Source organism: Pipistrellus hanaki (genome assembly GCF_964339955.1).
Source record: "Pipistrellus hanaki genome assembly, chromosome: 9".
In the NCBI taxonomy this organism is placed as follows: Eukaryota; Metazoa; Chordata; class Mammalia; order Chiroptera; family Vespertilionidae; genus Pipistrellus; species Pipistrellus hanaki.
In genome coordinates, this window is record NC_140511.1 from 55,983,021 (window position 1) to 55,998,148 (window position 15,128).

Sequence of the window (15,128 nt, forward strand, 5' to 3'; positions counted from 1 at the left end):
CGGGTCAGTTTCCGGTGCCCAACAAGACATCGGTGTGATCAGCTTTTGGTGAAAAGAAGGAGAAGACAATGAGGAAGTCATGTCCTCTCGTTCATTGGAAGTCATGGCTTGGGCTCAGTTGGATGCTAGTCCTGGTAAAACAAGATGCTATAAGTCACCATGGCTCCCACCATCTGCTTCCCTCTGCCAATCGGAGGAACTTCAGTTCTCACGCTGCCCCGTGGCCTCCACATCTCATGGTTGCGGCTGTCATTTCTCCTGCTCTCTCAATGCCTCGTTCTATGTAGCATCAGCTTCACCCTGCACTGAGCATCACATGCTTTTGAAAAAAAAAAAAAAATGGAACGTGAGATGAAATGTTTCACACTGTCACGTCTGTCTGTAGTTGATAACCGGTAGCTCATAAGGCTGAGAGCATTCTGAACAGTAATGTGAGGTAGGTATCAATGCTTCCTTTCGATAGGAGCTTCGAGTAAAGCCAATTCTTTGAATCTAAAAACCACAGTATTAGAAAATCCCCCAGCAGACGGCTTGTGTGGCCCAAGAAAAGGGAGCTGGGAAGGCCTTTTGTACCTAACGGTGTGCATCACGCTGGGAGGGCTGATGGTTGGCAACCATGCTAGATGCTTGCATGTCGGCCACTTTTAATATGAGTTGGATTTGATGCACCCCTGTTGCCCCAGGAGGAAGCTAACCTCTCTAAAATATTGACATTTCAAAATGTGGATATATTTCTTTCTGGAGCAGACCTAGCCTATGAAAATTACGTAGCTCTGGCTTTCTAAAATTTGTGTGTGTGTTTTTTTTTTTTAATTGGAATAGGAATATGTGGCAGACTGTCTCCAAGCAAGTGATGGGACCTAGAAAGTTACACGTCCATCCACTAGAGTGAAAACATGAAGGAGGACACAATTTATATTCCCTCTCACTCTGACTTTCCCTTTCCAGCTCCCTCCCTCCATACACACACATCCAACCCCAACACACCGACAACTCCTTTCTTAAGCCAAAAGAATCCCGAGATTGACGTGATCGGTAGCTACCCCGTGGCAATCTGTTTGTAAATCTAAGGCTTCTGCAGCCACTTGTGTGATTTAGAAATCCTTTGATTTAGATCACATCTATGAAAGGCCCTCAGCCCATTGGAGACATTCGATAAACTGTTACCAAAGGCGTCAATGAGGAAGGGGACCACGGGACTTCTGCAGTGCTCCCGCCCCCCCTCCTCACCCGAGTGTGAAACCCAACAACTTGGGTTCCTTTGAGAAGACATGTTGATGCTAGATTGCAGTGGCATCACTGTCCTCACACTTTTTCGTGGCTGGTTTCTGATGTGCCGTGATTCATGGCCACCTGTGTGTGCTCTGGAAGGCTGATGCCCTGAGCTCTCTAACGAAAATCCTCCAAGCTCGAACCGCAGCTTGTTTGGTTGCTTCAGTGCCGTCAGGGTGGGGGCTTGGACATGACACTGTCGTGAATCAACATGTTACAGATACGCCCCGTGACGGCTCTTCTGAGCGTTCACCGGCCTTGCTCCCTTTATGTGTTCCCTCCAAACTGACAGGAATTGCAGTTTTCCCCAAAGGCGGCCAAGTAGGAAAAAAAAAAAAAACTTGGTAGGTTTCGGGATATATAGTGATTGGGCTTTTTTTAACATCAGCTTCGGATGTGTGTTCACCATCTGCTCCCCGGAGTTCATTTTCTGTAAGCGCCATTCGTAGTTAATCCAGCCTGATTTCTGTCCGTCCAGGTACACCCCCACCTCCCAGCTCCGCTCACAAGAAGACGCAAAAGAATGGTTACGGTCCCACTCTGCGGGAGGCCTGCAGGACACGGCTGCCAATTCCCCTTTCTCCTCTGGCTCCAGCGTCACTTCTCCCTCCGGGACGAGGTTCAACTTCTCTCAGCTTGGTGAGTAGTTGCTTGTCATTAGCTGTGTGGAACGGCTCCCTGGAGCAGAGGTCAGCTTGTGCTTGGAAGAGATCTGTTAGTCATAGACGTGTGGTTTCACCCCTCTCGGGATCTGGTCAGCCCTCCTCAATGCAGTTTGATTACAGGAAATTGACAGCAAAGCAACTAGAGGAAATGGAAAAGTTTCCAATATTCTAATCTGTAATAATCTTTCTGTGGTTGGTAGAGTTAGAGCTAACCATCCCATTCTTGAGAAAAATGTACCTTATTCCTAAGACCTAAAGAAGTAGGTTGTAGCCCTAGCCAGTTTGGCTTGGAGGATAGAGCCTCAGCCTGGAGACTAACGGATCCCAGGTTCGATTCCAGTCAAGGCCACATGCCTGGGTTGTGGGCTCGATCCCCTGTGTGGGGCAGGAAGGAGGCAGCCGATCAATGATTCTCTCTCATCATTGATGTTTCTACAATATTTCTCTTCTTCTCCCTTCCTCTCTGAAGTCAATAAAAATTTATTTTTTTTAAAAAGAAGTAGATTGTAGAGCATGTCCCATGTTTGGTCATCCTCATGCTTTCTTATGCTAGAGATAAAAATCATGTTTTGATTGAATAAGTATTCTTGGAAGTGCCCACTCCTGAGATGATGCTTTGACGGGCACAGTGGGGAAAGGAAAAGAATGTGTGACACAGTCCCTGCTGACAAGTCAGGGGATTCTGTTTATAGGAAGCCGTGTAGAAACTAAATATGATCAGGTAGCAAGTATCATTTACAGTTAGGAAAAGGAAAGGTCAGTCCTGGCGGGAATTACAAGGAAGGTCGCATGAAGGTGGCAGGATGGGAGCTGAGCCTTGGAAGGCTGATGGGAGGGGCGGGGACCTTTCCCAGTCATGTCTCCTTGCCGCTCTGCCTTTCCTGAGTATTGTGAGCAATCAATTCAGTCTTTAAGGACAGGTGTGGCTTGGAATCAAGTCTGACTTAACTCTGCATTTTCAGTTAACTAAAGGGATACTTCTGAAATACTGGACGTTACTAAAATGGCTGGATTTTAGTAAGAAAGCTAGCTTTGGCTAAGGTAAATGTGCCACCTCTGCACCGAAGTTCTTGAGGCGCCCTTATTCAGTGTTCCCCATCTGAGGCGACGAGACCCGTGTGCATATTGTTCTTTCCGAGCCGTAACTCTTTGGGGCAGGAGTTTCTTGTCACGCACAAATGTTTCCCAGCTGATCAAAAGCCTGGTGGGGCTATTTCGGGCTTTGGGCTTCGGAGAGAATTGTTCCGGTGAGCCGGGGAGTAATTAGCTCATGCCTGGAAGGTGACACGAGCCTGTCTGAACGTGCCAAGTTGGAAAGCTGAGGCCCAGAGCCCTGCTTTGGACCCACCTCCCCTCCCTTATTTTTAGCTCTCAGTGTATAACTCAAATGCTGATGTGACCACCTTTAGGAAACAGACAAGAGAGAGAAGTTGGCAGGGATGGATATGACTGATCACGAGCAGTCTCCTCTTCATCCCCGTCCAGGATTTGAACAGAGACATGAATTCCCAACCTTTTGATTCTATTCCTTTTGTTCCAGCGAGTCCCACCACTGTCACCCAGATGAGCTTGTCAAACCCGACCATGCTGAGAACCCACAGCCTCTCCAATGCCGACGGGCAGTATGACCCGTACACCGACAGCCGCTTCCGGAATAGCTCCATGTCCCTGGACGAGAAGAGCAGAACCATGAGCCGTTCAGGCTCCTTCCGGGATGGGTTTGAAGAAGGTAAGCAAGGAGACTGGCCATCTCCCAGGTTAGGGGTGTAGTTAATTCTCCTCTATGTCAAGTTCATTTCGTTGACCTGAGAGTCCACATGTGAGTGCTTCCAACTCCCCCACTGACTGAGGGGTCGGGCTGGAGAACTGAATAGTAGGGTCTGACTCTTAATTGATGTCTCAGGACTCTAGGGAAGATCCTACTAAAAAAAAAAAAAATCACTGTGAGCCTTAGAGCTGACTGAGTTTTGCTCTAGGTTTCTCGTTCTTAGACAGGGGTCATAGCTTCTTGGCATGCACTCTCATCTTGAAGTTCAGCCACTGGCTCCCCAACTTGGAGGAGCACATTCCTGGAGAGTTTTGTTTCCCTGTGCTGATGCCTCCTTATGACTCTGGGGGGCTCCGGGCAGCCATGCCTCTCTGCTGCTCTCAAGAATTTTCTGCTTTGTTATTCAGGCATTCAGTGGTTCAAGTTTATTGCATTCAGTGATGCCCTTTTCATTCTTTGCTTGCTAAGTGGGAATATTTTGGATTAGATTTCTATTTTAAAATCATTTACATCAGAATTTTAAGATTAAAATGCTGTGGGCAACTTTGTCAGCCATCTTCCTAGCTAGGTTCCTATCTCTTTCCCTTTGTTCCTTTAGTCAAGGTGTGAGTTAGGGAAACAGCAGTCAAAATGTTCTGGAGGGACATCACCCAATTCCCCAAAGCTCCCCCAGGGTGAACTGGTCAGACACTGGAGGCAGGACTCACTGGGTAATGAATGGTTAAGAGTGTATAGTAAGACTACCAGAGTTTGAATCCAGTTTCACTATTTATTAGGTGTATGATCTTGGGCAATTACTTCACCTCTCTTTGCCTCTGTTTTATTCACTGATAATGTGGGAGTACTAATAGTACTCAGCCCACAGGATTATAAGATTAATGAGATGATATACACAAATGTTAACCCAATGATGTTATTGCACTCTCAGCCTATAGACTCGGCTTCCCAACCAGTGTCCTGGCAACTGGCAGTCTAGCCCCAGCTGAGGGCTGTGTCTCTGGTTGTGCCCTTTTTAGTTTGGCCAGTGACAGAAGAGAATGTGGGAGGAGAGCCATAGGCACTTCCCTCTGCTCCCAGTTCTCCTGAGAGTGGGGACATGTGCCCAGCATCCTCTTGATAGGAAAGCACAAACAAACCTCTGATTGTTTCAGAAATCCCTAAACAGGTCAAGAGGGAAATGCAAGATGGCTTCTGCTTTGCCTGGGGGTACTTTTTTACAAAAATTTTAAAGCGTTTAGTTACAGAGCAGTTGTCCCCTGTTAATCCCTTTAGCAACTAAATTCTCTCCACCTCATTTATGTATCCACCCTCATTTATGTATCGTTTGCATCCAGGGACATTCACTGAGCAGGTGCAAGTATATAAATCATGTATGGGAACCTCCCAGAACAGAGGATGGGGGGCTGAGAGGGTTTTGCTGGATTTAAGAGCTAGAAATGAGTGCTGTAACCACTCAGAGCAGCAAGACTGGAGGATATGTTGACCGTACGGTGTAGGAGTAGGCAGTTTGTCTTGAACTTCTGTTGAAGTGGGTGTGCTGGCCACACATGGCCACAGAGCATCCCCAGCTCTCCTGATGATGACTCCCAGATGGAATGTCCTGCTCTGTATTCATCTTCTCTGCCGTGTATGTACCTGAGTGAACCGTGTGCAGCACCATAACTTGTCCAAACAAGCACACTTTACCTCATAAAGGTCCAGGACCATTACGGCATCCTCATCAGATCACTTTTATGTATCTCATCTGGAGTCAGACAGCACAACTGTGGAATATCTGCATGGCAAAGTGGCATTAACAATGGGTGCTTGCCCAGGAGCAGTGTCTAGACTTTTGTAAATCTCTTGATTCATGGTGACGTGGAACTGAATGCAGTGGGGAAAATCAAAGTTATGGGGAAGGGGTAGAAACTGCTGTTGATATACTATAAACACATAACATTTTTGTCTTTTGGGAAATTTGGCATCAGATTGATTTTATCTCTTCCACGGTTGTTAAAAAAAAATAAGACTTGTATAATTAGATGGTGTTTTTTTCTTTATATCTCTTTTTTAGAATTTATTTTTAATTTGACATTCAATATTAGTTTCAGGTGTACCATATAGTGGTTAAACATTTATATAACTTACAAAGTGTTTCTCTCCCCCCGCCCCCCTACCCGCCCCATTACATATTATTGATTACTAGAAGCCTGGTGCACAACATTTGTGCATGGAGGGCGGGGAGTTGTGTGGTATCCCTCTTGCAATTGGGGACCACTGGCTCCTAACCACTCACCTGCCTGCCTGCCTGATCACCCCTTACCACCTCTGCCTCGGCTCCCATTGTAGCAGCTTCATCCAGAAGGTCTTTTGGCTGTCTGCTCTAATTAGCATATTATGCTTTTATTATTATAGATATTCCCCCTGCTGTACATCACATTCTGTGACAAGAAATAACTGTCAATTTGTACATCTTAACCCCTTCTCCATTTCGCCCAGCCCTCCAACCTCTCTTTCCCCTGGCAACCATATTCATTTATTTTTATTTTTAGATTCCACCTAAGTGCAGTTAGATAGAGACTTTCCCCTCATCTTTTGAATTTTTAACAGTTTTGCAGAAACAGTTGGGAAAAAAATCACATCTCACTTTAGAACATCCCTTATAAGAGTATCAGTAGGTATATCACATGCCAGAAAGCAGGAAAGAAGTTTAGGAAGAATTAGCACAAGTACTTGTGCAATGACTTGGTGGTATTTACTAACCATCATTCATTTAGAAGGAAGTGGGTATGATAACCCTGTGGATTAGATATAGATATGGCCCACATACAGCCTTTCAAAGTTATTTCAGGTAAATTCATTTTTATCACATGCATCGTGCGCATGTAAAGTCAACTTTAATAGCAGACATTTAGGAAGAGGTGGGATGCATTTTGAAAATATATGCCTTTGGAGTGAGAAAAAAAAGAAAAAAGAAAAAAACAGATCACTTAAGAGCAAAGCAAGCAGATCCTGTTCCTGAATGCTGTGTGACCTTGAGCAGTTCACGATCTCTATCGGTTTCAGATTGCACAATGGCAGAGATGACCTGAGATTCCTTGTAACTTTAAAATGTTGGCCATACAAGTATAGAGAGGAAATGCATGGCCTGCATTTGCTGTTTGGGCTTTGTGACTTTCAGAGGCCTTTTGTTGTCCCAGAGTATCCAAGCTCCGACTTGTTGGCTCAGTTCACTTAAAGGAGGGCCAGCTGCAGTGGTTCAGGTCAGCCACATTCAGTTTGGGGTTGACTCTGGAAGGCAAAAAGTCTTTCTCTAGACCACAGCTTTGCCGTTGCTTCTGACCAAGTGAGAGGGGTTAATTACAGAGGAAAATAAGTGCCTCCACCCGATCCCTGCCAGATGCGCTCTTCTCTGCCTGTAACCCCAGCTTCCACGGAGATAGGGCTGCAGGTTGTCAGTGAGTCCATGAGGTGGAGAAATGTAAGAGGAAAACTTGCATTTTCCAGCCGCCAGAGGCCATTCAGCAGCCTGTGCAGGCTTCTGGAGCAGGCGTCTGGCGGGGCAGTGTGACTGAAAGGTGTGATTACGGGGTTATGTTACCTGCATCTCTGTCCCCAGCTTGGCCTCCAGTATAATCTCCCGCTGCTGCTTGTGTCCTGGGGCTGAAGTAGGTTACCCTTCTGGAACAATTAGGTCACTGGGTTGGGACATGAGAAACTTCTGTTAATGTGTGGACATATTAACGCTGAAAGCCATTAATGGTCGTTAACACCGTAACTGTTTTTTTTATGGGGTCTGAGTCAAATGAGTCCTGGGTGGAGGAAGAATGGATGCAAAGATCTAGAACTCCAAGGAAGGTGACTGTGAGTGGTGGTGCAGGGGCAGCATCAGTGTGAAGGCTAAGAGAGAAGAGGGCAGGTAGGGCAAGCCCAGAGCAATGTGGGTTCAGGAGGAGAGAGCCCACCCAGGTGGCAGTCAGCGCAATAAGGAAGTCTTCATGGAGAAGGGGTTTGCACTGACCCTGAAGGTTTGGACAGACAGAAATGAGGTGCGTCCTAAACAAAGGGAACGGTATTGGCGGAGCCCCTGAGGAGGCAAAGCACTCTCTAGGGCACATGTGTCAAACACAAGGCCCGCGGGCCAAATCCAGCCCGCCAGGCCTTGCAATGTGGCCCGCACCGCGCTGTCATCACTGCACTCCGCTGTCAGTTTATGACATTGTCAGTTTATGACTGTTCAGTAAACCATTCGGCCCGCGATTTAGGCTGGATTTTAGATTTTGGCCCCTTCTCTGATTGAGTTCGACACCCCTACTCTAGGGCATGCTTGAGAGCCACGTGCAGAACTCAGAGTGTCTGGAACCACTTAGAGGAGGACCTGAGTGCACACCGAGCTGTGGGCAGGTGGCTTCTGCAGCTGCTGATGCAAGTTGAGTTCAATCCTTAGGTGGTGAGTGAAAGCCACTGAGCACACGTGGAAAGTTACTCCTGAGCCTCCTACTCTCAGACCAAAGGTGATAGCTCGGTGTGGGACAGATGCGTTTTACTGTGGCCAGGAAAGCTTCTCCCAGGGAAAAGGTCCGAGATGCCTATTTCTCTCTTTCAAACAAGTTGTGGAGAGAGTACCAAGAAAATATCGTTAAAGAATCCGGTTTCCAAAGAGAGAAGTCAGCCAGAATGCCTTGTCCTAGAAAAGACCAGGCTTTAAAATATCATGAAAGTAGCTAATATGAGTCTCCCCTTGGCTGAGGGCAGGAAGGGTGCTAAGAGGGTATGAGGATGATCCTAAGTCAAAAAGTGCCAGTCAGAAACAGAAAAGGCAACACCACTTGCTTGTCCCTTGGTAGACATGACGGAAATCGAACATAGAATCTATATTTCACTGGGTTGTGCTTTCTAGACATATGTTTGCAAGCAAGTATTCTTCTAGAATGGTTTCATTATGGCCATAATCAGCTCCTCTTCTGCAGTTACAAGGGGCAGGTGCTAGCAGGGTATAAAATACACAAGCACACAATCTCACTCCTAAATGAATACATTAGAAAAAGAAAGGGACAAAATACGCTGGAGTCGTAACAGGTTGCCCCTGGAAAATAGAATTATGAACCATGCCAGTTACTGTAGTGGATTTGCTTTTTAGCACTTCTCTGTCCTTGAAAATTTTCATTAAGTAATCATGTATTATTTTGATAGTTGGGGGTCAGAGGGGAGTATTTAGAAGGTTGTAGAAAAAAATGTGGTAACAGAAAATTGACTGACTCTCCTAACAAACTATTCCTTATTTGACACTGACCTATAGCCAAACCAGAAAAGGTCAGGTCAAGGTGAGATCAAGTTGCCGTGAACCTGGTAGTGCCCTATAATGCTCAGTTTCTCCTTCCCTCCCCTTTTTTTAGTTTCATAGCAGCCAGCTGTGTAATTCACCTTTCCTTTTCTTTTTTTTAAATAGTTCATGGATCCTCACTCTCCTTGGTTTCCAGCACATCGTCCATTTATTCAACAGTGAGTATAAATCAGTGCTGTGTGGCTATGATCATATGAGCCGGGGTTCCTTTATCAAATATGTCAAGAATAAAATATCAGCATTTTTTTTCCTGGAGAGAGTATTTCCATTATAAAGGGATGAATTAATTAGGAAACAAGATTTGAAATTCACAAACAACTATTGACTATAACGTACCAATCAATAAATCAGGAATAGGCTGCTTTGTTAGTACTTTGTGCTGTGCATGGTGACGAGTTAGAATGTGTGAGAAGCCTTGGCCACCTACTGGTAGAATTTGAAAAGAAAGACTTTGAACAGTGTATTAAACCTGCCTCAGTTTCTTTATCTGTAAAATATAAAGAAGAACTGACCCTACTTGCTGGAGTTGTAATGAGGATTAAATGTTCTGAAGATTACCTTTTGCTACAATATAAATTCCTTTGGCACAAGGAATTTTTCTGTTTTTATTCCTCATACCCGATAGGTGTTCCAAAAATAGGTTTCCATAAAATAAGAAAATCCATGTACAGTAATAAATACAATGCACACAGCACAGAGTAAGCACTCATACATGTTCCCCATCAATGAGAGTTTTAGTGGCCAAAACCAAATGTAATCAAATATCATACTAGATTGGTTCTGTTCTGTGGTGCTTACTTTTTATACCATGCACATAAATTTTTGGGAATTCCTATAAGGAAAAAAAATATTTTCTTAATTGAGAATTGACAATTATTTAGCCTTTAATTTTGTGGAGGACAAATGTATTGTGTTTTTATTTGTTGTTGTTTTTGTGTTTGTTTGTTTTTTAAATAATTCTGTGTTTGGTCATACTAGATTTCTGGGCTACATAGCAAGACAAACTATATATATATAGCTCCCTGTAAGTAAAAGGTCATCCTAGAATCAAATTAAAGAGATCACAGTCTGACTGTTCTTTCTTGGGCCTATGGCAAGCAGACTTCTGTGGTTGTTGACATGGTTTGATTTGAAGGACCTAGAAATACTCTCTTCAGCTCCTACCCACCTCACCCCTCCAACTCCAAAGTACCTCTTTCTTCAGCTAATCGTCTTGTCAGCCAGAGTCCTGGTTTTCAATGTAAAGGCTTTCTATATAGTAACATTGGGAAGGTTGTTTAAGCCGTCATCTATTAAGAAATCCCAGCGATGGCCTTCTGCCAGGCAGTGCCAACACTAAGTCTTGGTTCTACTATGAATCTCTCTGATCTCGGTGCCAGAGATGGTCCTTTCAAACCTAGATTCACTTCGTCAGCAGTATGACTGGCACTACATATATGCCAGGTGCTGAGCTAAGCCCTGAAGATATGGTGTCAGTGTAGAGAAGAGGCCCAGCATGGAAGGTTCTGCCAGTAAGAGGCTTTAACTCCTCAGGGTCATAGGTAACTGGGAAACTCCAGGTGGGACAGCAGGAAGGTGAGGGTCACATTTATCCTTATAATCTGGGATGTCAACAGGCTGGCTGACAGAGGCATCTGGCCTCCCTTACTCTAGAAGCCTTCCTGTCCTGCAGTGCCTGGGAGATGAGAGTGCGGGTGAATTGGGGCAGAATTAACTTACGTGCAGGCCTGCCTACTCCCAGGTGAGGTTTACCAGGTAAAATACAGAGCACCCAGTTAAATTTGAAATTCAGGTGAACAACAAGTAATTTTTTAGTATAAGTATGTCCCAATATTACTTGAGGCATACTTTAAAAGTAGTAGTGGTGGTAGTAGTAGTAGTAGTAGTAATAGTAATAGAATTTAACGGGTTGTCCAATATTTTTATTTGCTAAATCTGGCAAACCCTGCCCTGGCTCATCCCCTTCTCACACCCTGCCTTGAGCCCCTGACCCTGTCACTGTTTTTACATGGGGACAGGGGCTCCTCACAATCAAAGTAATGGGGGTGTTCTAATTCTTCCAAATTTCTTAAAATAATATGCCGTTTGTTTTTGGTCTTTTCCAATAATCAAATTCATGGAACCAGTAAACCCAGAATAATACCCCAGGAAAGAAACGAGTTAATCTTCCAGACTGCTGGTCGCATCCAAATGCGGTCCCTGCAGGCTGGACTGCGCTGCTCTTTGTTTCTCAGATTAGATTTGATCCTCTAATCTCCCTATGTTTTCTTTGCAGCCAGAAGAAAAGTGCCAGTCAGAGGTAAGGAACAGTTTGCTGGTTGGAGTTCCACTTTCACTGCCATCAGTTATTTTACCCAGCTCCACCTGGAAGTGGACTCCCACAGCAAGTAACCCTGTCCCTTTTCACCTTCAGATCCGCAAGCTGCGGCGGGAGCTGGATGCCTCCCAGGAAAAGGTTTCAGCTTTGACCACCCAGCTGACAGCAAATGTGAGTATAGGCACAGGGGAGTAGCCATCGGGCAGGGAGATGGCCCTTGTCCCCTTCTGAGCATTACCTCAAGGCCTCCTGCCCCAGAGCACCCTGGGAGCAGTGCGGTGTAACAAATAGGATGCAGGCTATTTAGCACCATGGGTGTGAATGTCGGCGCTGTAACTTGCGGGCTCTGTGCTTTGGGCAAACTCTTTAACCTCTGAGCTTGTATCTGCTGCTCTGTATGATGGGTGATGATAATACCTCTCAGGGTTGTCATGTGACCAGTACCTGGGGTATATTAAGTGTTCAGAAATGTTCATTTTTCTTCCCATCTTCTTTCTGAAATTCTCAGGGGGAAAAAGGTGGAGGGATGTAAGGCTCCCAAGTAAATAGCTGACTGTTCTGTAATTATAATTTACACAATTACGTGTTCAGGGGGCACTGCCAACCGGCATTCAATTCAGCAATTGTTTAAGTGCCAACTATGCCCCAGGCACTGTGGGTTCAACAGCAGAGCAAGCAAGTCATCGTCATCTCAGTGTTCTTTGTCTGTACAGCAGAGAGACAAAACAAATTTGCTATGACATGATAACTGTTATGATAGAGATAAAGAGAAAAGGTGGTGGGAATATGTGCGAGAAGCACCTAACGCATTCTCTGTGGGGTAGGAGGAGATCCAGAAAGGCTTCCTGGAAGAGGTGACATCTGATGGATACTGTATAGGGGAGGGTGCATGAGGAAGACACCATACTAACTATTAGGCTGGAAGAATAGTTTGTGCAAAAGCCCAGGGTGAAAGATCTTGGTGCATTTGGAGAGTATATAAGTAGTTTTCTGTAATTAGAATCTATAGCTTGGATAGGGGGAAGAGGCAGGTGGAGGGGAGGAAAAGGGGGGAAGGAAGGAGGCATCAATGAAAGGCAATGGTCAGGGCACATCACAGAAGCTCTCAGCTGTTGGTGGTGATTTCTCAGTGAGTTCTAAGCAGAGCTTCGAGGTGGTCAGGTTTGCTCCTAGAAAACTTCCCTGTATGTGGACATAGAATTATAGGGGTTAGAGTAGACACAGAGATCTCCTACCCCATCAGACCAGTCTGTGCAGGACTCCTGCTGCAGGGCTGAAGCTCAGAGGCAGAGCCTGAGGTTTGGAAGGTGCTGTGATGCTGCCTGGGCCAGGTTTCTTACCCAGGAACGCACAGCCCAGCCCGAGAAACAAATACATGTGTACATACTCGCCGGTCATAAAGCAAACTGCTTGACCCCATAGTAGGCTGTTAAGCAAAAAGTAATTTCAAAAGGTTGTCTTCCAGGGACCAAGAAGCTGAGTCAGTATTCGGAATTAATATTTAGCTGGAGTTTTTGTCCAGGTAATTCCTGCCTCAAGCCTGAGGCTGCGCAAGGAAACCATTTCTCTTCAAAGTCGGCACGTGGTGCCTCACACAGTGCTGGGCCTTGATTACAAGCCCAGTATTTGGTCAGTGTGGTCACTCATGCTTTTTTTTTTTTTTTTTTTTTAGCTCTCTTATATTTTTAGAAATCTTTTGTATATATATATATATATATATATATATATATATATATATATATTTTCAAAACCCTAACGTTCTAGGCCTCTGTATGTTCTGTAAGCCTTCCTTATCTTTTTTACCTCATCCACCATCAGTAATGCTACCAAAAGAACTTCAGAAGTTAATGTGAGATCTGGGTTTTGAGGCTTTGATCCTATTCAGAAAACAGCAGAGGTCTTAGTTTCTGAGGGTGGACTCTTTATCTGGGTTATTATTTGAATCCAGAACCGACCTCCGACCCAATAAGCCAGGATCTCCTGGTGTAATCCAAATATGTGAGATTTAATAGCATAAGTTCAAAACTGCTCTCTTAGGTAAGAATTACTGCTGTCAATTATTGACCCTTACTTGTCAAAAAATAGTAATCCTATGTAATAAAAGGGTAATATGCAAATTGTCCCCTCAACTGGGAGTTCAACTGGGGGACAGGGCCAGCCCACCAACCATCTGGGGCCCCTCCCCCTGGCCAGCCCCGCTCCCGATCCCTCACCCCTACCGGCCGGACACAACCCCTCCACGAATTCGTGCACCAGGCCTCTATTTTACTTATGATGGACTTGAGTTTGCTCTTCTACTGACCTCATGCTCCACGGGACCTTGCGTTGGGCCACTGGGACCCTGCTCTCTGTTTCAGAGGAGCCAGCGTGAGAGCCCTGACATTACTACTCTTATTCTTCTAAGGGTGTGTGTTGCTCCTCGCGAAGCCAGTGAATCCAGTATTGTTTTAAAGTAAATATTTAGCCTTACCCCACACCACCAGGGTGTTTTATTGTCTGCCATCTCTCCCACAGGCCAAGCTGTGTTTGTTTTTCTAGGACAAACTACTCAGAGCTACCTTCTCGGGTGTTTTTATACCACTTGTGTTTGTTTTCCCGGGAATATGAGACCGGTGCTGGATGAGAAGGCCTGGTTGTGGCTCTGTACCAGGCTCGCAACAGCCTCAGCCCGTATTTTCATAGTTGCGTTCATGACACAAAGTCGGTCCTTCCGTTGTTCCCCAGCAAAGCACAGTCCTCTGGTTCCTCAGAGCAAACGGGGTTTCTTCCTGAGCTTTGCAGAAACGCTTTCTCACTGACTGTCTTCATGGCGTCTGGTTTTGGTTTGTATGGATAGACGACATAAGTGCCCATGAATAGAATCATGGGAGGCAATCAAACAAAGATTTGAAATAAATGGAAATCCAGTCACTGAAATGTGACCTTTCCATTCTTTTGAAATGCATGGATAACACTCATTTTCATTTCCATATCCTGGCCCGCTTCCTTTGTACACTATGTGACTGTCTTGAATTAAATTGGCTTTGGCTTTGCCACATCCTCCAGGACACACTAACGTAGATCTCTTTATTTTAAAATGCAAAGGCATTTTCTTGTTTTTTAAGAGAGAGAGAGAGCATGTAATCAGAAAGAAACTGGCCAGTCCACTTAGCATTTCTATTACCAGTAGTTCTGCTCCCTGCCAGACCCTATGGCTATTGGAGAAAAGACTCAGCTGTGATCTTAGAGAGGATCTTATCTTCCACCATGGTTCTCGTTTGATGAGGTCTGGTGATAGAGGCTTCTGACTCACTCCTCAGTTCTCTCCTTAAGTGGCAGTGTCCACAGGCTCTCTTCCCAGCCCAGGGCAATGAGTCCTCCCCCACAGCTTTGTATCCAGCTCTTACTCTTCACTGTGTGCATTACCCATCTTTCCTTCCAGAATTTTCCAATATGATCAAGTCTTAACTTCTCCCAAGACTCTCCACTATCCTCCTCATTCCTCCTGTAACCCTCTGTGTGTCTACCCACCCCTCTCCGAGGACCCTTCCTTGATCTCCCTATTCCTATGTTCTGATAGCATTTTTTGTCATTTTCTCATTCCCCGGCCTCTTCCTTTCTCGCCCCCCAGTGTCCATTCGTTCCTGTGTTTCACACTTCCTTAATAGTTTATAGACCATTTTCACTTCATTTAACGCTCATCATAACGCTGGGAAGAAAATAGAGCTCCCATTTATGGATGAATAAACTGAGGCCAATAGAATTACATGACTTGTCCATTCTTTATTCTTGATTTTAACAATA

The 15,128-nt window shown here is 45.1% G+C and overlaps 1 protein-coding gene across 6 annotated transcripts in view; it reads left to right on the plus strand.

Moving 5' to 3' along the window:
* NAV2 (neuron navigator 2) overlaps positions 1–15,128 on the plus strand; it is a 354,139-nt gene that overhangs the window by 302,440 nt on the left and 36,571 nt on the right. For all 6 annotated transcript variants that reach the window (XR_014796009.1, XM_084895481.1, XM_084895482.1 and 3 more), the window contains 5 exons: positions 1,751–1,911; positions 3,478–3,666; positions 9,134–9,186; positions 11,304–11,327; positions 11,442–11,516. Coding sequence is in view for 5 of the 6 variants with exons in the window: in XM_084895481.1 (XP_084751607.1) it covers positions 1,751–1,911; positions 3,478–3,666; positions 9,134–9,186; positions 11,304–11,327; positions 11,442–11,516 (502 nt within the window). In the remaining variant the exon portion in view is untranslated. The remainder of the gene's footprint in view (positions 1–1,750; positions 1,912–3,477; positions 3,667–9,133; positions 9,187–11,303; positions 11,328–11,441; positions 11,517–15,128) is intronic.